The 18,072-nt window shown below is 36.7% G+C and overlaps 1 protein-coding gene across 1 annotated transcript; it reads right to left on the reverse strand.

The window, feature by feature from the left end:
* Positions 1-126: 126 nt before the first annotated feature.
* Positions 127-17,702, reverse strand: LOC114521731 (laminin subunit beta-1-like). The gene is made up of 28 exons (XM_028542254.1): positions 17,323-17,702; positions 16,990-17,146; positions 12,289-12,608; positions 11,856-12,095; positions 11,129-11,259; positions 10,672-10,798; positions 9,840-9,960; positions 9,478-9,666; positions 9,019-9,198; positions 8,348-8,454; positions 7,980-8,192; positions 7,635-7,793; positions 7,171-7,413; positions 6,705-6,897; positions 5,935-6,093; positions 5,601-5,867; positions 5,209-5,330; positions 4,857-5,094; positions 4,573-4,778; positions 4,176-4,272; positions 3,624-3,848; positions 2,686-3,393; positions 2,325-2,473; positions 1,807-2,036; positions 1,385-1,526; positions 905-1,081; positions 611-767; positions 127-496 (listed from the first exon to the last, which is right to left on the reverse strand). Exons 2-28 carry the CDS (start codon positions 17,033-17,035, stop codon positions 288-290), a joined length of 5,355 nt encoding a protein of 1,784 aa, XP_028398055.1. The 5' UTR covers positions 17,036-17,146; positions 17,323-17,702; the 3' UTR covers positions 127-287.
* Positions 17,703-18,072: the final 370 nt, after the last annotated feature.

Below are 18,072 nucleotides of genomic sequence, written 5' to 3' on the forward strand. Positions count from 1 at the left end.
TCCTGAAAGCCAACAAAACAGCTAGTTCAGTATAAAAATTGTAACCTAATTTTGTAAACAAAGCTAAAGATTTATAATTGTTTTGGTGTGTTCGAGTCTTAATGTTGAAAAAAGGGCTGGTGTTCACTTCACAATCTGCTAACGTGTTAAATATATTTTCATCTGACTAGGAGTAGTACCTTATATTAATTTACAAAAAAACAAAGTAGCAGATATAAGCAAGCAAGTATGAACATTTGCTTGTGTTCTTGAACAACAAACAGGCTGCAATATTTAGCTTCTAGTCATTATTTGCCCTGTGTCTTGGTATACTCTTTGAGCCTTTCGCAATATCCTTCAGCAGGCAGGGGTACCTTTGTGCTCGTCCCTTCATCAATACAAATTTTGAAATTAGCTGTATCCAAAGTTATCTCGCAATATTTCTCATCTACTTGGTCCTCAAGTTTTTTCAGTTTTTCAATAAGATCCTCAAGCTCCTTTCGTCGTATTAAATAACCTGAAATGGTCAAAAAACAATACAGCAATTAAAAATTGATGGTACTTTTCATTCCTTGATTATAACTCCCCTGATTTTATGTATAGAACGATAAAGAAAAATATTTCAACGTACTTTCTAAATCACGAAGCTTCATGATAAGCGATGATTTTACTTTTTTCGCGGCGTCAAGAGCTTTCTCAGTTCTATTCCTGAATTTTTTCTGTTCATCTAATTTATCTTGGTAACGTTTGCTCATGTCGTCAAAGCGTTTTTTAAGCTCTGCGGAATCCTTTACAAGAAAGAAGAAAATAGGGTAAAAGAAACAATACGCTATTTTTGAAAATATAATATTAAACAAAATACAAGATTAGCATAATCCTGAACGACGTTTGAATCAGGCCTTATACCAGTCTGCATGAAACTTACAGTTTTTGATTCAGAGGAAATATTAACGGCATCTTTAACTTCCGTTTCGGCAACTTTCAAAAGCTTCTCATTCTCTTCAAATTTCTTTTCCAACGGTCCTATTCGCCTCTTCATCTCCGTCGTAAGACGCACAGATTCTATTGATTTGTTCAAAGTTTTGTTTATGATTGTTTCAACCTACCAAGATATAATAAGATTATTCAGTTCACGATTATTGTCGGGTGTTATCGAAGGTAAACTATTTTGGCGAAATGCACAGAAACGCTGGCTACTTGGTATTTAAAACTATGCAAGCTTTCCGAAAAACGAGAGTTTGAATGTATAATTATCCATGTTCTTTTGTTTACTAAATACTTCTCGCAAAATGAAGAAAAAAACAATGAATATATCTTGGACTAAGATATTAGTGGATGATGATAGCAAAAAAAGGCGAATTCACTCATTTCTTTTGGCCGTATTTTTTATCTGTATTTTTCCCACCTCGAGGAGTCTAATTTCAACATCTTTGATTTTTCTCTTTGCTTTTTTTAAAGATGTTCTTAAGCCATCCTGAACGACAACAACATTAGCAAGAGAGTCTGTAACTTCTTTAGCAATGCCAGCCACATTCGTCGCTGATGAACTAGGGAAGGATAAGAACTTTTAAAATTGCATCGCTTTATTTCATATACCAATACAACTTTGAAACGAGAATTTTAGTAGCAGCAGTCATTAGGTAGGGCCACATTTTATCTACCAGCGGGTAATAATGTAATACCACCCTATATATACATAGCTATATATAGTTTCAAATGGAATTACGGTTGAAAATGCATGAGTTAATAGTTAATAGGGAAAAGTTTTAATTTGTCAATAATTTTGATAAAAAATTGCTTGATGTTGGGTGCATGTAGTGTACATACTTAGCTTGAATTGCTTCTTGTTTTAGATTTTCAAGCGTCGATAATTCGCGTGCGGTTTCGATGAGTATTTGATCGATTCCCGTCAACTTGTTTACAGCGTCTTTGATGCGTCTCCCGAGTTCTTTAATTCCTTCTTCAGAGATCGTCAAACTTCTGCCCAGAACGAATTCGGCAATTCTTCGAACTTCGTGAGCATTGTCACTACTTCGATTTAAGTATTTGTAAATTTCCTGCAAGAAAAAAACTTTAAATTTCAAGAGCGTAGAATATATTTTACTTTATGTAATCCTCGCTTTGGCATGGTAAAATATGGTTTTGAATTTCTTTGCTTTTTCCTAAGTGTTTTATAAGACAAGAATTGCTCATCAACCTCTGAAATCCACTCAGGAATGTTGTAATCAGCGTAGCCATATATAACTTCATGTTATTTGTGCATTCTTATGTTTGAATTTGTTAAGAAATTCTCTTCGATCCCGTTCCAAAATATCTGTTGTAAGTTTAGTGGCTTCAAAACATACCGCTATCAATACTGTGATGTGATCTGTGTCATTCGAAGCTTGAATTTGAATTGCTTTTGCCAGTTCGAGGGCAATCTTGGCTTCCTTCATTGCATTGTCAACAGTAATCCGTGCTTGAACGACCTCAGCCAGAGTAGCATTAGCATCACCTGAACAAAGTAGTTTTAGTTGTATGCAATTTTAAGAAAAAATTCTGCCAAGATTTCATTAATCAAGTGCTACCAGAGGCCAGAACAAACTAAACTAAATAACTCCTATCTTTTTCTATTCTCTCTACTAGTCAATTATAAAGTGTTTTTCTCTTCTCCACATTCTATTTGTTTTCACCATTGCTTCCTGCCTCTCCTATTTCGAGACTTACGTTCTTTCTCCCAAAGTTTACGTTCAGCCAATGTTGCTTTATCTACAGCCTGCGTGGCTAGTGGTATGGCTCCATCACACCCATCTCCACCACAATTATCACACCCAAACGGAGTGCATCCACCACAAATTGTTTGATTAGCCCCACATAATTTTTCATTAATCCTGGCAATAATGTCATTGAGCCTAACAAATTCTTCTTCATATTTTTTCAATTTGTCACGAATTTCTTCATGTGTCTTGTTATAACCAGGAACTTTATTGTCCATTTCTTCTCGTTGTTTAGCAGATTCTTCGATTATTTTTCTCACCTCATTTGAAAGATCAAATGCACGAATGGAAACTTCCAAGCTCCGTTGTGTGTCATTCAGAGCTTCACCTGGTTTTTTCCCCTCGATCAACGTGAGATTTCGAAGCTGTCCTTTAACTAATACACGAAGCCGTTCGTAAATCTTACGCAGTTTTAAAATTTCATTGTTCGCATGTTTCATATCCGTGCTTGTGTTGCCCAGATGTTCGTGTACCTGGTCAATGTTATTCATAATTACCATGATTTTGGCACGATATGTGTTTATCTTGTTCTTTATCTCCTCTAAATGTTCGGGGTATGTTGTTCTGTCATCAAGAATGTATTCAATACGACGAACCAGCTCTTCTAACTCATCTAAATCTTTCTTATAATCCACAGGAACGGGCCCTCCTGCGTTACCTGGTTAAAAATTGTAAAGATAACAATGAAGCTCTCATTTAAAACTTTTCCCGCTGTGCATAAACCGTGTCAGAGGAGATCTTCAGGTAGTTATCATCTTCATTATTCATTATCATATTACAGCTTCGTCTTACGCAAAGCCGGACGAAGATACCAGACCAGTGTTGATTGTTTATATGTACCGATCTTATTCTACACCTAAATAATATTAAAATTTAACTTAAATTTACCTCCAGTGGCTCCTTTCAGCCTGGAGGCTATTTTCTCCAGCTCGGTGATTATTTTATCCCAGCTGTAGTAACATTCATGACAAGCCTCGCATTCTGGGAATTCTTGGGTAGTTTCTGGTTTACATTTGTTACACTTCTTTCCAGTAACACCGTCTTTACAAACACATTCTCCTGTCTCTTTGTTGCACTGAGTGTGCACTGAGCCACTAGGGTTGCAATCGCATGCTATTGGAAAACAAAACAAAATTAATAAATCCGCATATCACGAGATCATTCGTAATAAAAACAGCATCAGGTCTAGGATTGAGAGTAAAATCTGCGCATCCAGTCTTTGTAGTGATTTACGTGTAAAAATACGACATGAAACAAATTTATTTACGTTTGACAAATATCAAATATAAAAAAGATTATGTCTGGTTTATACCCAACTTCGGGCAATTCTCTTGAACATTTAATAGGCATTTATCTAATTAAGTGCGGAACAGTGAACTGCCAGCAACCAATTGCAAACAGACTCTTCAATAATAAGCAGTGCAAGCATGAACTACTCACGTCTACACTGTCCAGGAGGTACGCCCCAGAAGCCTTCTTCACAATCACAACATTTTTCACCACCGAAATCCCGACGACATTCGCACACACCTGATGACTATTCGTAAAAAGGACGATCATTTAATATAATGTCAATTCTAAACAATTTCTCCTGAGGTCCACTAAAAATATTATTCCTAATTGTTCTGGTGTTACTACACGAGGAATCTAACTTTATACTGGACAAATTCTATCAGTTCTAAACTGTTCTTTGCAGAGGTTCAGTGAATATTATCACTTATTAATCCAATTCTACTTTAGAAAGAAACCTTAACTAAACTAACTATATCTCTGCTGAGTATCTTTATCAGTCCTAAAATATCCCATAACAGAATCTTAACGTAAAAGCATATATCACCTGGTCACACTGGCTCTTCGTCGAACCAAAAGCACAACAGTCACATGACTCACATCCGTCGCCACTCGCTAGATTCCAGTGCCCTGGCGCGCATCTATCACACGACAAGCCCACGACATTAGGCTTGCAGGGACATTGGCCTGTTGAAGCATTACAAGGGCCTGCACCTGGACCCGAGTTTGTTCCTATTTCGTTACAAATGCACGCTAAGAAAACAGAAAATTTTTGTGAGCAATTTAATATGACATTAGAAAGTCCGCAAGAAAGTATAATAATGTACTTACGTTGACAAGTTTGATTCTTGGCATTACCAAAGAAACCAGGTTTGCACACATCACAAAAATACCCAGCGGTATTATGTAGACAGCGTAGACATATCCCAGTTTTCTTGTCGCACCCCCCGGCTTCAGTAAAGTCGACATTGCCACTACAATTACATTTCTGGCATTTTCCTCCTGGAATTAATGGGTTCCCATAGTAACCATCGCTACATTCTTCGCACTGCTTCCCCTCGTAACCAGGCTGAAAATAGACAAACGTTTTTATGGTATATTGTGCAGTATATTGTGCTAATAGTGCTCTTAATATACAAAAAATATATACGCCAGCAAATTTATAATCAACACAAATACTTACTGGACATTGATCACAAATAAATGTTGGTGGCGTGGTACTGGTATCTACTCTACACGTTGGGCTGAACTGGTTCTCACTGCTTCCCCCCGGACATTGACATTGCTGACAGTCCGTTGATGTTCCTGAAGAAAATAATTCACAAGAAACATGCATTTACGCTCGTTACGTTTCGGAATTCAAGAAATACGAGGATTGTTAGCCTGGATAGGCGGTCCAGGGATCGTTCGATCGACATGAGGTAGGGACTCTGGGTAAGAACGAGTGCTAATGCCACATTTTATTGATTCACTATTTCAAAATCTGGGAGATACATGCTCGCCAGGGTAGGAATCATACTGTATACGACATCGCGATCCTGTGGATGAGGGAATAAATTTGAGTCTGAAATTTACCTTTGGTGGCGTCACCAAAGTAACCAGCTTTGCACAGTTCACAATTATCACCAGCAGTATTGTGGAGACAATCAATACAAACTCCTGTCACAGAATCACATCGTGAAGCATGACCATTACATTCACATGGACGACATCTGGGAAATCCCCACTGTCCCACAGGACACTCGTTACACTGTCTGCCAGTGCCAAGACCATTACATTTACATTGTCCTGTTACGACATCACACAGGTTATCATCTGATCCTCGTAGATCACAGTTGCATGCTGAAAGAAATGGAAATATTTTATAAAAAGATTTAAAAAATCAATGAAGTCAACATATTTCACTTACGTGAACAACCATTTGGACCAAAGTTATATGTTCCGGGAGCACATTTTAGGCATCTTCGACCAATCACATTCGGTTTACAAGGACACTGACCAGCGGCATCGTTACACGTGTAAATACCGCTGGCATTTCGTATCGTACCAATCTGATTACAGTCACAAGCTAGGAGAGAGGAGAATATGGTGTTAAACAAGGATTAAGGAGGATTAGATGGGAGGGTTAGAAAACAAGAACGAGGCGAGATGATGTGAGGTGAGGTGAGGTGAGGTGAGGTGAGGTGAGGTGAGGTGAGGTGAGGTGAGGTGAGGTGAGGTGAGGTGAGGTGAGGTGAGGTGAGGTGAGGGTGAACAACTGTGGGTGTGGACAATCAGGTAAGGACAACTAGATGGGAATTTAGTGGAGAAAACGTGGAAGGAAACTAAATGAGGAAGATTTCTGGCGCTGTAATGTCAAAACAGATTCGGTTTAGCCCGAATACTGAGTCGCTAACGCATCGCAGTGTCAGCAAAATTTAAAAAATGATAACATTTAGTGGACTGCCGAAGTGAACTCCTGGAATGTTAAAGTTAGAATAGAGAAATGCCAAAGCTGCAGTAGACAAATTATTAGATTTTGTTGGATATCATTCTTCAGAAACATTGGATCGAATGTTCATCATTATTTGACCACAAAAGAAAACAATGTAAGGACTGAAATAATGTAACTAGATAATATCAGTTCTTAATTGCATTCTCGTTCATAGATCTACACTATAAAGTACAGTCTGAACTTACGTATCGCCCCATCATAAATTACAGCCGACCCAGAGAAATGCAATTTCTTGCAAACGCTGTGTACTTCTGGTCTTGGAACTTTTGCACGAAGACTTATTCTATCGCATCTAAACCTTGTGAAGTCATTTAGTCTTGAGCGACCTCTATCACCTTGGAATATACTCACTGAATTCATATCAGGAATTAGGACAAGCTAGAAAAAGAAAAATTAGGTTTGAAAAGAAGTTTCTGTGCTCTAAACAACCATCTTTTGTAGGCATATTTCACTGTGGATTTTTGTTCGTGTCAAATTCCTGGAGGAAACTTCAATTGATATTATGATATTGCAAGACAAGATTTTAAAAGTTACAGGAATATGTTTTTAACTGATTAAACACAGCACGGTGAAAGTCGTTAGCGGTTTGTTTGTTAAATAACATTCCCATATTTTGTGTGAAACATGAATGCAACAACCAACATTACTTACGGAGTCTAAATTAGCGTGGTTATCGCGACCTTGACGTTTGTTGAAATCAAGACGAACGTAATAATGCACATCCTTCTCCAAACAAACCATTTCGTCCAGCAACTTATATTGTTCATAAAGTTGGACCGTGGTAATTACTGAATAACCATTTGATGATAAAGTATTTCCACAAGCACCATTGATCGTTCTCTGACCATCCGCCCGAGAAACTGTCAATTTAACTTCTTCCCAGGAAGAAAACGTCTTTGGAACAAAGAACAGGTAATGATGATTACGATCATTGACGATAATGTCAATGTTTTTATGATGGTATTGATGATGTTTATGATGACAGAATTTATGATGATGCCTATCATGACAGTTACAGTATTGATGATGATGTTTATTATGACAGTATTGATGCTTATTATAATAATAGTGATCATGGAGAATTATGAACGACCATAATAGACTATAAATTTCACCTGAGGATGGAATCGCATCAGTATTTTATAATTCCCGGTGTGAGGAACATTTGTAACAACGAACTCCACTCCATTTCCCTCGGAGATATTGAGACTTCCAACATCTGTCCACACTACATCGGTACCTTGAGGTCGCTCAAGGAGGTTCACTGATGTTTCCTGGTAGAAAGTTTTATTAATTTAGGCTCACGGTCGGTTAAAAAAACTTTGTTTAAATGAATTTTAGCTAAATGTTTCCTATTACTTTTTCCAACAGGATCAGGATATGAACACAGATCGATTCCCTGCATCATAGTTAAAGAGTATTACTGCGGGGAGAATATTTCTCATTGACATAATACTCACTCCAATGCCTCGCGCGTCTTCACCTTCATACTTCAGATTATCAGAAAGTGCATAGTAGAAACCAGGAATGACACGATCACATTTTTGTCCCTCAATCCCAGGCCTGCACCGACACTGTCCAGTCACAACATCACAAAAATTGTCATAAGCTCCGCCTGGATCACAGTCACAAGGATCACATCCGTCACCAGATTTAAGATTCCAATAACCATCCTGAATGAAATGAAAAGCTCAGTGAAGTGCATGTGTGCTATTAAATATTAAAAGATTAATAGAGTTGGGTCTATGAATTGCAAATAATTCTTGGTTGCTCTTTGCAAAGTGAGGTTAAAATAAATAAAATTGGGATGATAGTCATTCATACTTACAAAACATTTGTCACATTTCTCTCCCTCCACAAATCTATGGCACCGACATTTTCCGGTAAGCGCGTCACAGCTTTCATGAACTGATCCATCCGAGTTACACCCACAAGCTATAGATAGATAAAATTGTCAATATTTCACAGGAATATCGTCATATAATAACCGTGGACACTAACACTTTGAACACCATAACTATCTCATCATAAAAGCATCATCACCTGCCCACTATAAACACATCATCACCACACACGAACAAAATTAAACAATATCCTACCATAAAATCCATCAAAATCACCTCACAATAAACCACTACAATTAAAACCCTACCGTCATTACCACTAAAACCCCCTAAAAATCATCACCTCAACATGAGTACTATAACCGCCACAAAAACAGTATTAGTTTAATACATAAAAACAGGTGCGCCTTAAAATAAAATCTATTGTTTTTCTAATCCTGTTGAACGTTTTCTATTATTATCATTTTCTACCATAAAACATAACATTCAGCAGCATTACCATTATTACCTCACATTAAAAAAGCATCATCACCTCACCATCGTTATTATTACATAGAAGATTATCACATAATTATCATCACCTCTCCACATAGAAGAACCATAAACATCATCTCACTATCAACACAATTACTAATCTTTAACAATATTGACTTACGTTCACAGCCGAGTTGATTATCTTGTTGTAGATTGAAATATCCACTCTTACAGCGATCACATCTCTCACCACCAACATTTTCTTTACAGATACACTGACCAGCGCGGCGATTACGACTTGGATCTTCCTCCATTTCACATTCTCCACGACCTACTGCACCCACTGGATCACAATCACACGCTAAACAACAAGAATTAACAGCCTTTTAAATCGTAACTAATGAAAGAGTTAATTTTCACATATAGTGACACTAACTTTCCATTCTACATGAACTCGCTTTAAATTTTAACATATTCAAATCATTTTGCACACTTGAACTCTAATCATCTCGTATATTACCTACCCTCTCATGAACTCTGATAGCCCTTATTCATTTCAATCCGCTCTTACAAACTATAACTAGTTCGACGTTTATCTTTCTTAAAATTTGAAATTAAGAAAAAAACGACTTAAACTTACGTTTGCAGATATTTGGATCACTAATTGGGAGGTTTGGATCTTTATAATGTAAAGGTTTACATTTCTCACATTTAACACCGATTGTGTTATGTTTACAATCTGTGCAAACACCACCACTGACTCCACCTGACGCTTCAAAAACTGCTGGATTAAATGTACACTTGTCTGCGTGTCCGTGACATTCACATTCTGAAATGGAAGATCGCGCATGGTGAGAAAATGAAACAGAAGGAGAGAAATAAAATGCCGCAGAGAAAAAGAAGAAATAATTTAGATTCTTGGGAAAAGAGAAGCGTACATAAATCATATTCTCACTCTTCGAAGTTTCGGTTAATTTGTATAGTAAAAAGAAGTAAACATACTTTTACATTCAAAAGGTTTGCCTTGCACCGCAGGTTCCCAAGCAAGATCATTGTATAGATCTTTACATTCTTCACAATTCACGCCTTTCGTGTTGTGCGTGCAGTTGCAGATTCTGTGAACCTGATGAGAAGAAGTGATCATTAGTAATCACCACCATTATAACCACCAGCACCACCATTATAACCACCAGCACCATCATCACTATTATAACCACCAGCACCATCATCACCATTATAACCACCAGCACCACCATCATCATTATAACCACCAGCACCACCATCATCATTATAACCACCAGCACCACCATGCATCATTATCATCACTCCCAAGTATGGATGTAACATATATAACAAACGCGTTGTTCAAAGGAATTGAGTTTCTTTAAAGTACAGGCATAAGATAGGGTAGTATACTCTTATAAACGTGATATAATTAATTATATATATTATACACGAGGGGAGGTTAGGGTTGCCAAACAGAAACGTCGACACTACAAACAATGCACAATAGTGCATTATAGTTGAAGAATATATAATGAGTTGACTGGCTAGTAGAATGAAGTTGGATTGATGACATAGTGTGTAGCGCGAAATATAAATTAACGAAAGTAAACTTGTGGTTGTGCTGATTATAACTTATTAAAACTTATGAGCTGTGTTCCCCATGCATGATACGGCTCCTCGTAAATCAATGGTTCGAAAGAAAAAAAAAGGGAGATCGTTTAAAAATACCCTTTGTGTTTACTGCTGTAAAATCTGCCACCAATTTTGACCAATTAATACCGAAAGATACTTTGGTTCTAATAATATAAAGCTATACATTAACACTCACCATGCCGGGTTTGTTATTGTATTCATTGGGACCAGGTAGACATTGCTTTGCGTGACCATAACACGAACAACTGCCACGAATACTTATCCAATTCACCGCGTAATAATAGTTTCTGTTTGTTTCCAAACTGTTAATGAAACAGATAATAACAAACATAAGTTTCCTTCCAAGTACCACATATGATCGACATTTAAAGTCGACCAAAAATAGCCAGAGAGAATCATGACTAACTGCCTGAAATATACGAAAAACTTCTCGATGTTTCGACCTAAGCCTTCGTTTGGTCAATCTGCAACCCCAGCGGGCTTTATTTAGTTTGTTATCGTGTCGAAACGTCGGGAAGTTTTCTTGTGTATTTTAGGCAGCTGTTTATTAAAATGATTTGATGAAACGATAAAAGAAAATACAAGAATTTGACTAATAAAGGGAATCGTACATGTAAGAGAAAGAAATTCACCTGTTATCAATGATATCATCCCCCAAGGTGTTCAATTTTGTGAAGTTGATACGAATGTTAGTCATTCGAAGTAAGTTTTGAATTTTCACATCAGACGCATCTTCGTCACCTTTCAACGCTTTGTACACGACCTAAATACATGTTAAATCTTCACGTCAAAGTCTTGATAAGACAAAATGCCGTTAGATAAGAATCCTCAAACCCTTCACTGAACAGCAAATATTAAAAATATATGAAATATAGAAGCGCTCATGAAAAGACAATACAAAAGAATAAAACTACTTGAAATATAAAACTATTTTCGCTTATTGCATGTTGTATATCATAATAAGGGGAAATAGTTTTATTCTTTAGTATATATATCGTAGGCTCCAGTTGATAGCAGTAGTTTTTACTACTGATGGGACTACCTTGTTTAAATAAAGGTGTCAATCAATCAATCAACTACAAAATGTAGTATCACAAACCATGACCATTTGATAACCATGTAGAGAACATATGTTCTAACTGAGTACCACTCTCTAATTTATTAAAGTATTATTAATAAAGACCTTAAACTAATAAACATTTGGAATCAAGAAGACTATCTTGGAGACCACTTCAAGGGGTTGATCCCCTTGATAAAGTTTCTTTCAAAAAGTTTGTTATTGGTTTTATTCATTATCAACTGGAATGTTGCAAGTTGCACACCATGAAGTTCGTGAGATACACTAGACGCTGTACTCACCTCTCCTCCACTGGATGGTTCAATATCAGAATAATCTGAAGAACAATATGGTGACGTAATGTCAGGCTGTGGAACCACAGGTACACCAGGAAAACTAGCTGCACAATTCTTTGCATAATAACGTGATACATTCCAAGATCTTTGGTAGTCAAAAGATTTCTCTATCAACATCGCAGCTGGACGAAATGACTTCCATTTCATAACAATATGTGTGACATGAAATTGAGCGCCAAAGTCGAGCTAAATATTTGAACATTTTTTTGAATATAATATAAATGACACTAAGGGTCCACGGAATCTGGATTGCGGGTATTCAAGTGTGGATAACAGAGAAATTTGATTTTCAGTGTTTTACCTGAAATCTTTTCTTTGATTAAGAAAGAACTTTCTCTAATGTAAGGCTCACAAATCGGAATTCCTGAAAGGTACATACCTGAAGGTAGACATTTTCTTTTCCGTTCTCAGACTGCCACCAGGACTTTTTCGCTTCTTCATTGAATAAAATTTCCATGAACCTGGGCGCATGTGAGTATGTATCTCCAGATGTTGGTCGAGAATCACACCAGAAACAATTATCTCTTTCTTTTAATTCAGAAATGACACAAAACCTCTCGACCCTGCCTCGAGAACCACAAGTCGAACTAGCATAAAGACGATCTCCCCGACCTACTAGAAGATCACCTGTGGAAGGGTAGCAGGCATTTCCTATACAACTGTCGATATCCGTTGGAACATTTTGACTTAATATTGAACCTAAACAATTAAAATTTTAGATTACTGTATGACTCCAGTTCTATAAAAATAGTTCTTTCAGGACACACGTTCATCCTTGTGGTACAGGAAGAGACTAACTAAACCAAGCTACCTGGTCTTAAATCATAACTACCAACTCTAAGCTCTTCTTTTTTGGAAGAAAAATGTGAATTATATGTACTGTATTTATAAAAAAAAGAGAATCGATCTGAATCAAACTTTACATGAAAACTAAGTGTTACATTTAATCAAATTTGATGAAATTTAAGGAAATTAATTGAGCACTTTACTAACACGTAAAGCGTGTTTGGGGGAGTTTATTCCAACAATTGTCGCGGTTTCTTTCAACAACTTCATTTCAAAGTAAGCGCTGAAATTTTCTTAATGATATTACTATCCTTATAAGGAGACCTAAATACAGTTAATCTAAGGAACCACGCAAGTGGAAAAAAACACAGTTCCTGTCAGTCATGTTTGGCCTAGTTTGTGTGTGGAAATGTTTTTCTCTCAGTTACGAGAGAACGTGACAAGCTTTTCTGTTTCACATCTGATATACTAGTTAAGTTACATTCGTTAGTTCAAATTTCAAAAGATTCTGTTCGATATTGATAATTTTGTTGTCGAGTGTGTTATGTTATGGTTACGTCAAATGTGAAACGTGATCACAAATTGGGTTTTTTACGACAGGAGTTAACGATAAAATCGGCAATTTCTACACGCGATATGGCGGGATAAAAATAGTGCAAAAAACGTCTGAAATGTCAGCGAACACGATTGAACACGCATTTCGAGAACTTCTAAGTATTTTTATAAAAATACACAACGATGCTCGCTGTTATCACAGTGTAATTTAGAGATATTTTGAAGCTATATCCAAGCTTACCTAATAACAATAGGACATGGAGTTAATTTAAATTTCATCGTTGACCATGTGTTTTGTTAGATCGTATATCGATCACCTGATTAGTCTCAAGAAACAGCAAGCAAACAGTAGGTAAACAAATCTATATCGCAGCTGTTTATATTGTTAGTGACATTTGTGGCTCACCATTTCTGCACTTCATTGTATATTTTATCGCACTCACAGAATTTATTAAAAAGTCAAAACGCGACGACGAACGACTAAATGAAATCGACTTGGATTGTCGGATTGAATATTTCGAAGTTATACTTCAAATACTCGATCCATGACCTCTCAAGAAACTCTCCACGCTGTTTTGCAGTTAACGTTACAAGCCAGAGGCGAGTTTAAAATTACATGTCTGCATGTTTGGCGCGAATTGACAAGTAACTATTACTGATTACCATTTGCTGCGCTTTGACCTTGAATTAAAATTTTAAATGCATGACGTGAACAATTCTCTACTGCGACGAACGATGATAAATTAATGAGAACTCAACAAAGCTTCGTTGACTGACGAATTGGGGCGTAGAACTTGAATATAGCGAATTAAACTTGAATATAGCGAGTTGATTTACATAAAACGCATACGCCTTAAGATACCAGATAGAATGGTAGATCTACATTTTACAGAGCTGGCACTGATGAAATCAGCGTGAAAACTGGAAAGTTTTAGTGTACAAACCCCTAATATATAATTAAGGCAAGTTTGCCGTGGATAAATAAAACGCAAAGTGCAGTTCGGTTAATATTTTTTTCTTCTAAATGATGAACTGAGTCAGACAATGAATCTCTGTGCCAACCATCGCCAACCGGAATCATTCACAAAATGAGTTTAATTTAATTACAGTCAAACGAAAAAATCGTGTTGCGAAGCGAATTATAAAACTGTGGGACATGATCAGCTTAATTTGCCTTTTTCTCTTTTTAAATAATATTTGAGAATATTTTAAAAAAACGCAAAGCACAAGTTCAATCGTGTGATCGCTGGACGATAATATTTAATACTGTTTTTCTCAATTCCGTACGATATTTCATGCAAATAGTCAAACACATCGCTAAAATTAATGAGATTCCTGTTAAGAAATCACGACATGTCTTCACGAGCTTTCCTGGGTCGTAATGATAGTAAACGAACCGCATATTGAAGAACTGGAATGAAAATATCCGAGTGAAATATCCGCCATGATTGAGTCTCGAGTTTCTGCGGCCAAAATTATCAATCACTGAATCACTTAATATGGATGAGCGAATTTTACAATCTTTTTACTAATTACTGTACCTCTCTACTAATTACTATACCTCTCTACTAGGTTTGTGAAATATTGAGAAGACTTGTTTGGTTTTATGGGACCAAGCTAGTTAGCTCGATGAATATTGAATACGAAAAAAAAATAGTAATCATTTAACCCAGTTTATTTGATTCATGAAAGATGCACTTGTGAGTTTGAAGTAAGTAAGAAGCTCCTACACAACGGAAAACAAACTTCATACAGGTTTATACTCTAGGCCTAGGTTTGATTGTGGGCATGAATAAAGAAAACAGAGGTTCGGCTTAGCGATGTATCCTGCCAAAGGTGTAATAGTTGTAATCCTATGTTTCCTTGCGACTCAGTAGATACAAGCAGTGGCCAATGAGGCCCAAGGGTGGCCTTACTTGCGGTAACCTCAAACAAACACACCTGTTTGCTTACGGATCTACGACAAACTATATTCCCATTGACACACAAAATCTGGCCCTCCTGTCATTTGGCATTCATAATCTCATTTCTTATCGCAGAACAGCTTATCAAAGCATTGCATTACAATTTGATTTTTCTATAATAAATAGTCGATTTTAGCAATAAATAGTCGACAAATTTTAGCGATTTACCTCAGACGAAGAATTTCTAAAAGGTAAACAGACATGAGATTGTGCCATTTATGATGTGATATATTGCCTCAGGGTTCTGTGTGTGTGTTTTTCTAAGCTAGACGATGTTTGAATAGACCTTGCAGTCACTGCATTGCAATGTTTGTTTTACATGCGACTGATACGGTGAAGGTTATTTGCCTTGCATTAAAATGCAGTCATCTCCTACTACAAGCGTCAGTTGTATAATATTAAAATACAAAAAATGTATAAACTCGTCCACTGAGTTATTTCTATTTGGTTGCGTATAATGCAAGAAGGACACATTGGGCAACTCCACGCTAGGTTTCATTGAACGCTGCTGCGCTGAAATATTCTCGCGCATATTTAAAATGATTGCGCGAAGCTGAACTTGAACGTCTCACAAAATTATTGAAATGAGTGCGCGAACGTAATACAGCCACACGGACAAATGATAAAACATCTCGTTTGAGTTAAAGCGTCTATCACGACCTTACACTTGAGGTGATTCAAAGATACGAGTTAAATGAAACAATACAATCCAAGCAATATAAAAACTTTAAGGAAATAAGCGAAACACTTTACACTTCGTGCTTGATTGATACGAATCTTAAATACCGCAACAAAAATTAAGATTTTTTTGATAAGAAAATATTAAATCCTCACGCCTATTTTAAAAACCGTCATGGCATAAAGCAGGTAATTTGCATATATTTCGTCAAATGTACCCAGGATTTTTGAATAATGAATTGTGACCATATATTAACCGAAGAATAAGAACAATACCGCGTATTTTAGTATTTTTCAAAAGCATGGGCCCGTGCACTCTCATTCTCGTTAAATCAGATAAAATGTACCGAAGCCCAATGTTTGAAGCATTAAGTGACCGAAAACTATATTAAATTGTCATACTGCAGTATCGATTTCCAGGCCACGTTTGATTGCACGGCGCGCGATAACTTATTTTGATCAAAATTGTTTTATTCAAAAATGAGCTTTTCAATCAATTTCTTGCTTACTTTATCTTACGGATTTTTAACATTAAGTCCATCTATGATTAAAGTTAATCACAAAAACTCGTTTCTTGTGTGAAATTGATATTTTCAAACCATTAATATTCTTTGATAAATATTGGTCGAAAGCGAGCCTTAAAAAAAGAATTTGTTCTTTTGAACACATTGAAAATGAAACTTTTCAAAGTTGAAAAAGAATTGCAAGTCCCTTAAATCTAATAGACGATCCAGAAATCGCTCAGGCAAGAGGGAGGCAGGGAATGGTATTTTATAGACCACAGTGATTTCTGATTTTGGCATTGATAACAAAAACTATCTGGTATCTGAGGCTTGCTCGATCCACTAAAAAAATGAATAGTGTTTGAAGAACTTCACCCAGGGACATGGTCCAAGCATGGAAATTTGCGTAAGCTGTCCGCATATTGGGAAGTGAGATTATTTTGCGAAGTCTGACTGTTTGTAACTTCGTAACTCTAAGCCATAAGACGCGACGTCGTTTGTCTCGCAGCCGAAGCTGTCAAAATACGCATGCACTTTACAACATGATGTATACATCTAGTATATGTTAGAGCAAAACAAAAACACAAATCATACCTGGGAGGCACAGCAAAGCAAAGACAACCCACAAGGTATATGGCATATTTCTCAGCAAGATATGGGTATACAATGAAGTACAGAACACACACTATGTATGAAATCACAATACTCCTGATAACAGCGATCTGTTCACTGACGATATGGAGTAAAATGTCTGTAAGGAAAAAAAAGATGACTTACATTCGCGCATTCTAAAGAGAACCATTCCTAGCCATGATATCATAAACATGCAATGTAATCTCCGAACTGATCGCGCAAATGACTTTACATAGAGGTTATATAAAAACAAACAGAACCCTTTCTCAAATATACCTTAATTTTTAATCATACCTCAAATGAGCGCAAATTTATGTAATTCCAATCTCTTTCTATAAACCCTCAGCGTAGAGCCCTTCTCTTAGCCTTGATAGAGTTCCAAGTTTTAGGAATCTTTTTCTGCTGTACTTGGCTGCCTTTGCGCACGAATTCTTGTCGGATATGAAATTTGCGCACGGCCAAATACGGAGATACGGGTGATGTCTTGGGATATTTGATAAGTGTCGGTTACTTGAATTCCCCAAATAATCCACAGCAGAATTCACCAGACGCTATCTCTTGCCGCTCTTATGAGAAATCCAAAGATCTAACGGGCTATATGAAGGTCTCAAAATTGCCTTGTGCATTTGGAGAGCGCAGAAATGCAATGAAATCCAACGCATGTAATGTGATACTGTGATCGTCTTGGACTATTGCCGGAATGTAAACTTGATATCCATAGAGGGAAATACTAAAACGGAAGGGCTGGGACGGTCAGTTAAAATTGTCTTCACCGTTTACACCGAAAAACCTTACTATAAACATTCATCTTTTAACTTATTCTGGTACTAGTGACCATATAGAGCAACAAGAACTTATAGTCTGAGATAAAAACCCATGAACTCATCTCGCTGAATCACACAAGACAAATGACTATCAGAAATAGATTGACTGATTGAACTAAAATATCTAAAATTCTATATGTCAATGGAGTGGGGTGTCGTTTGGATTAGCCATAAATCCTGTTTCTCAAGTGACGCAAAAAAGCTAAGACGAGTAATCCAT

This window comes from Dendronephthya gigantea, unplaced genomic scaffold (genome assembly GCF_004324835.1).
Source record: "Dendronephthya gigantea isolate DGI-Jeju-01 unplaced genomic scaffold, DenGig_1.0 000021F, whole genome shotgun sequence".
NCBI lineage: Eukaryota > Metazoa > Cnidaria > Anthozoa > Malacalcyonacea > Nephtheidae > Dendronephthya > Dendronephthya gigantea.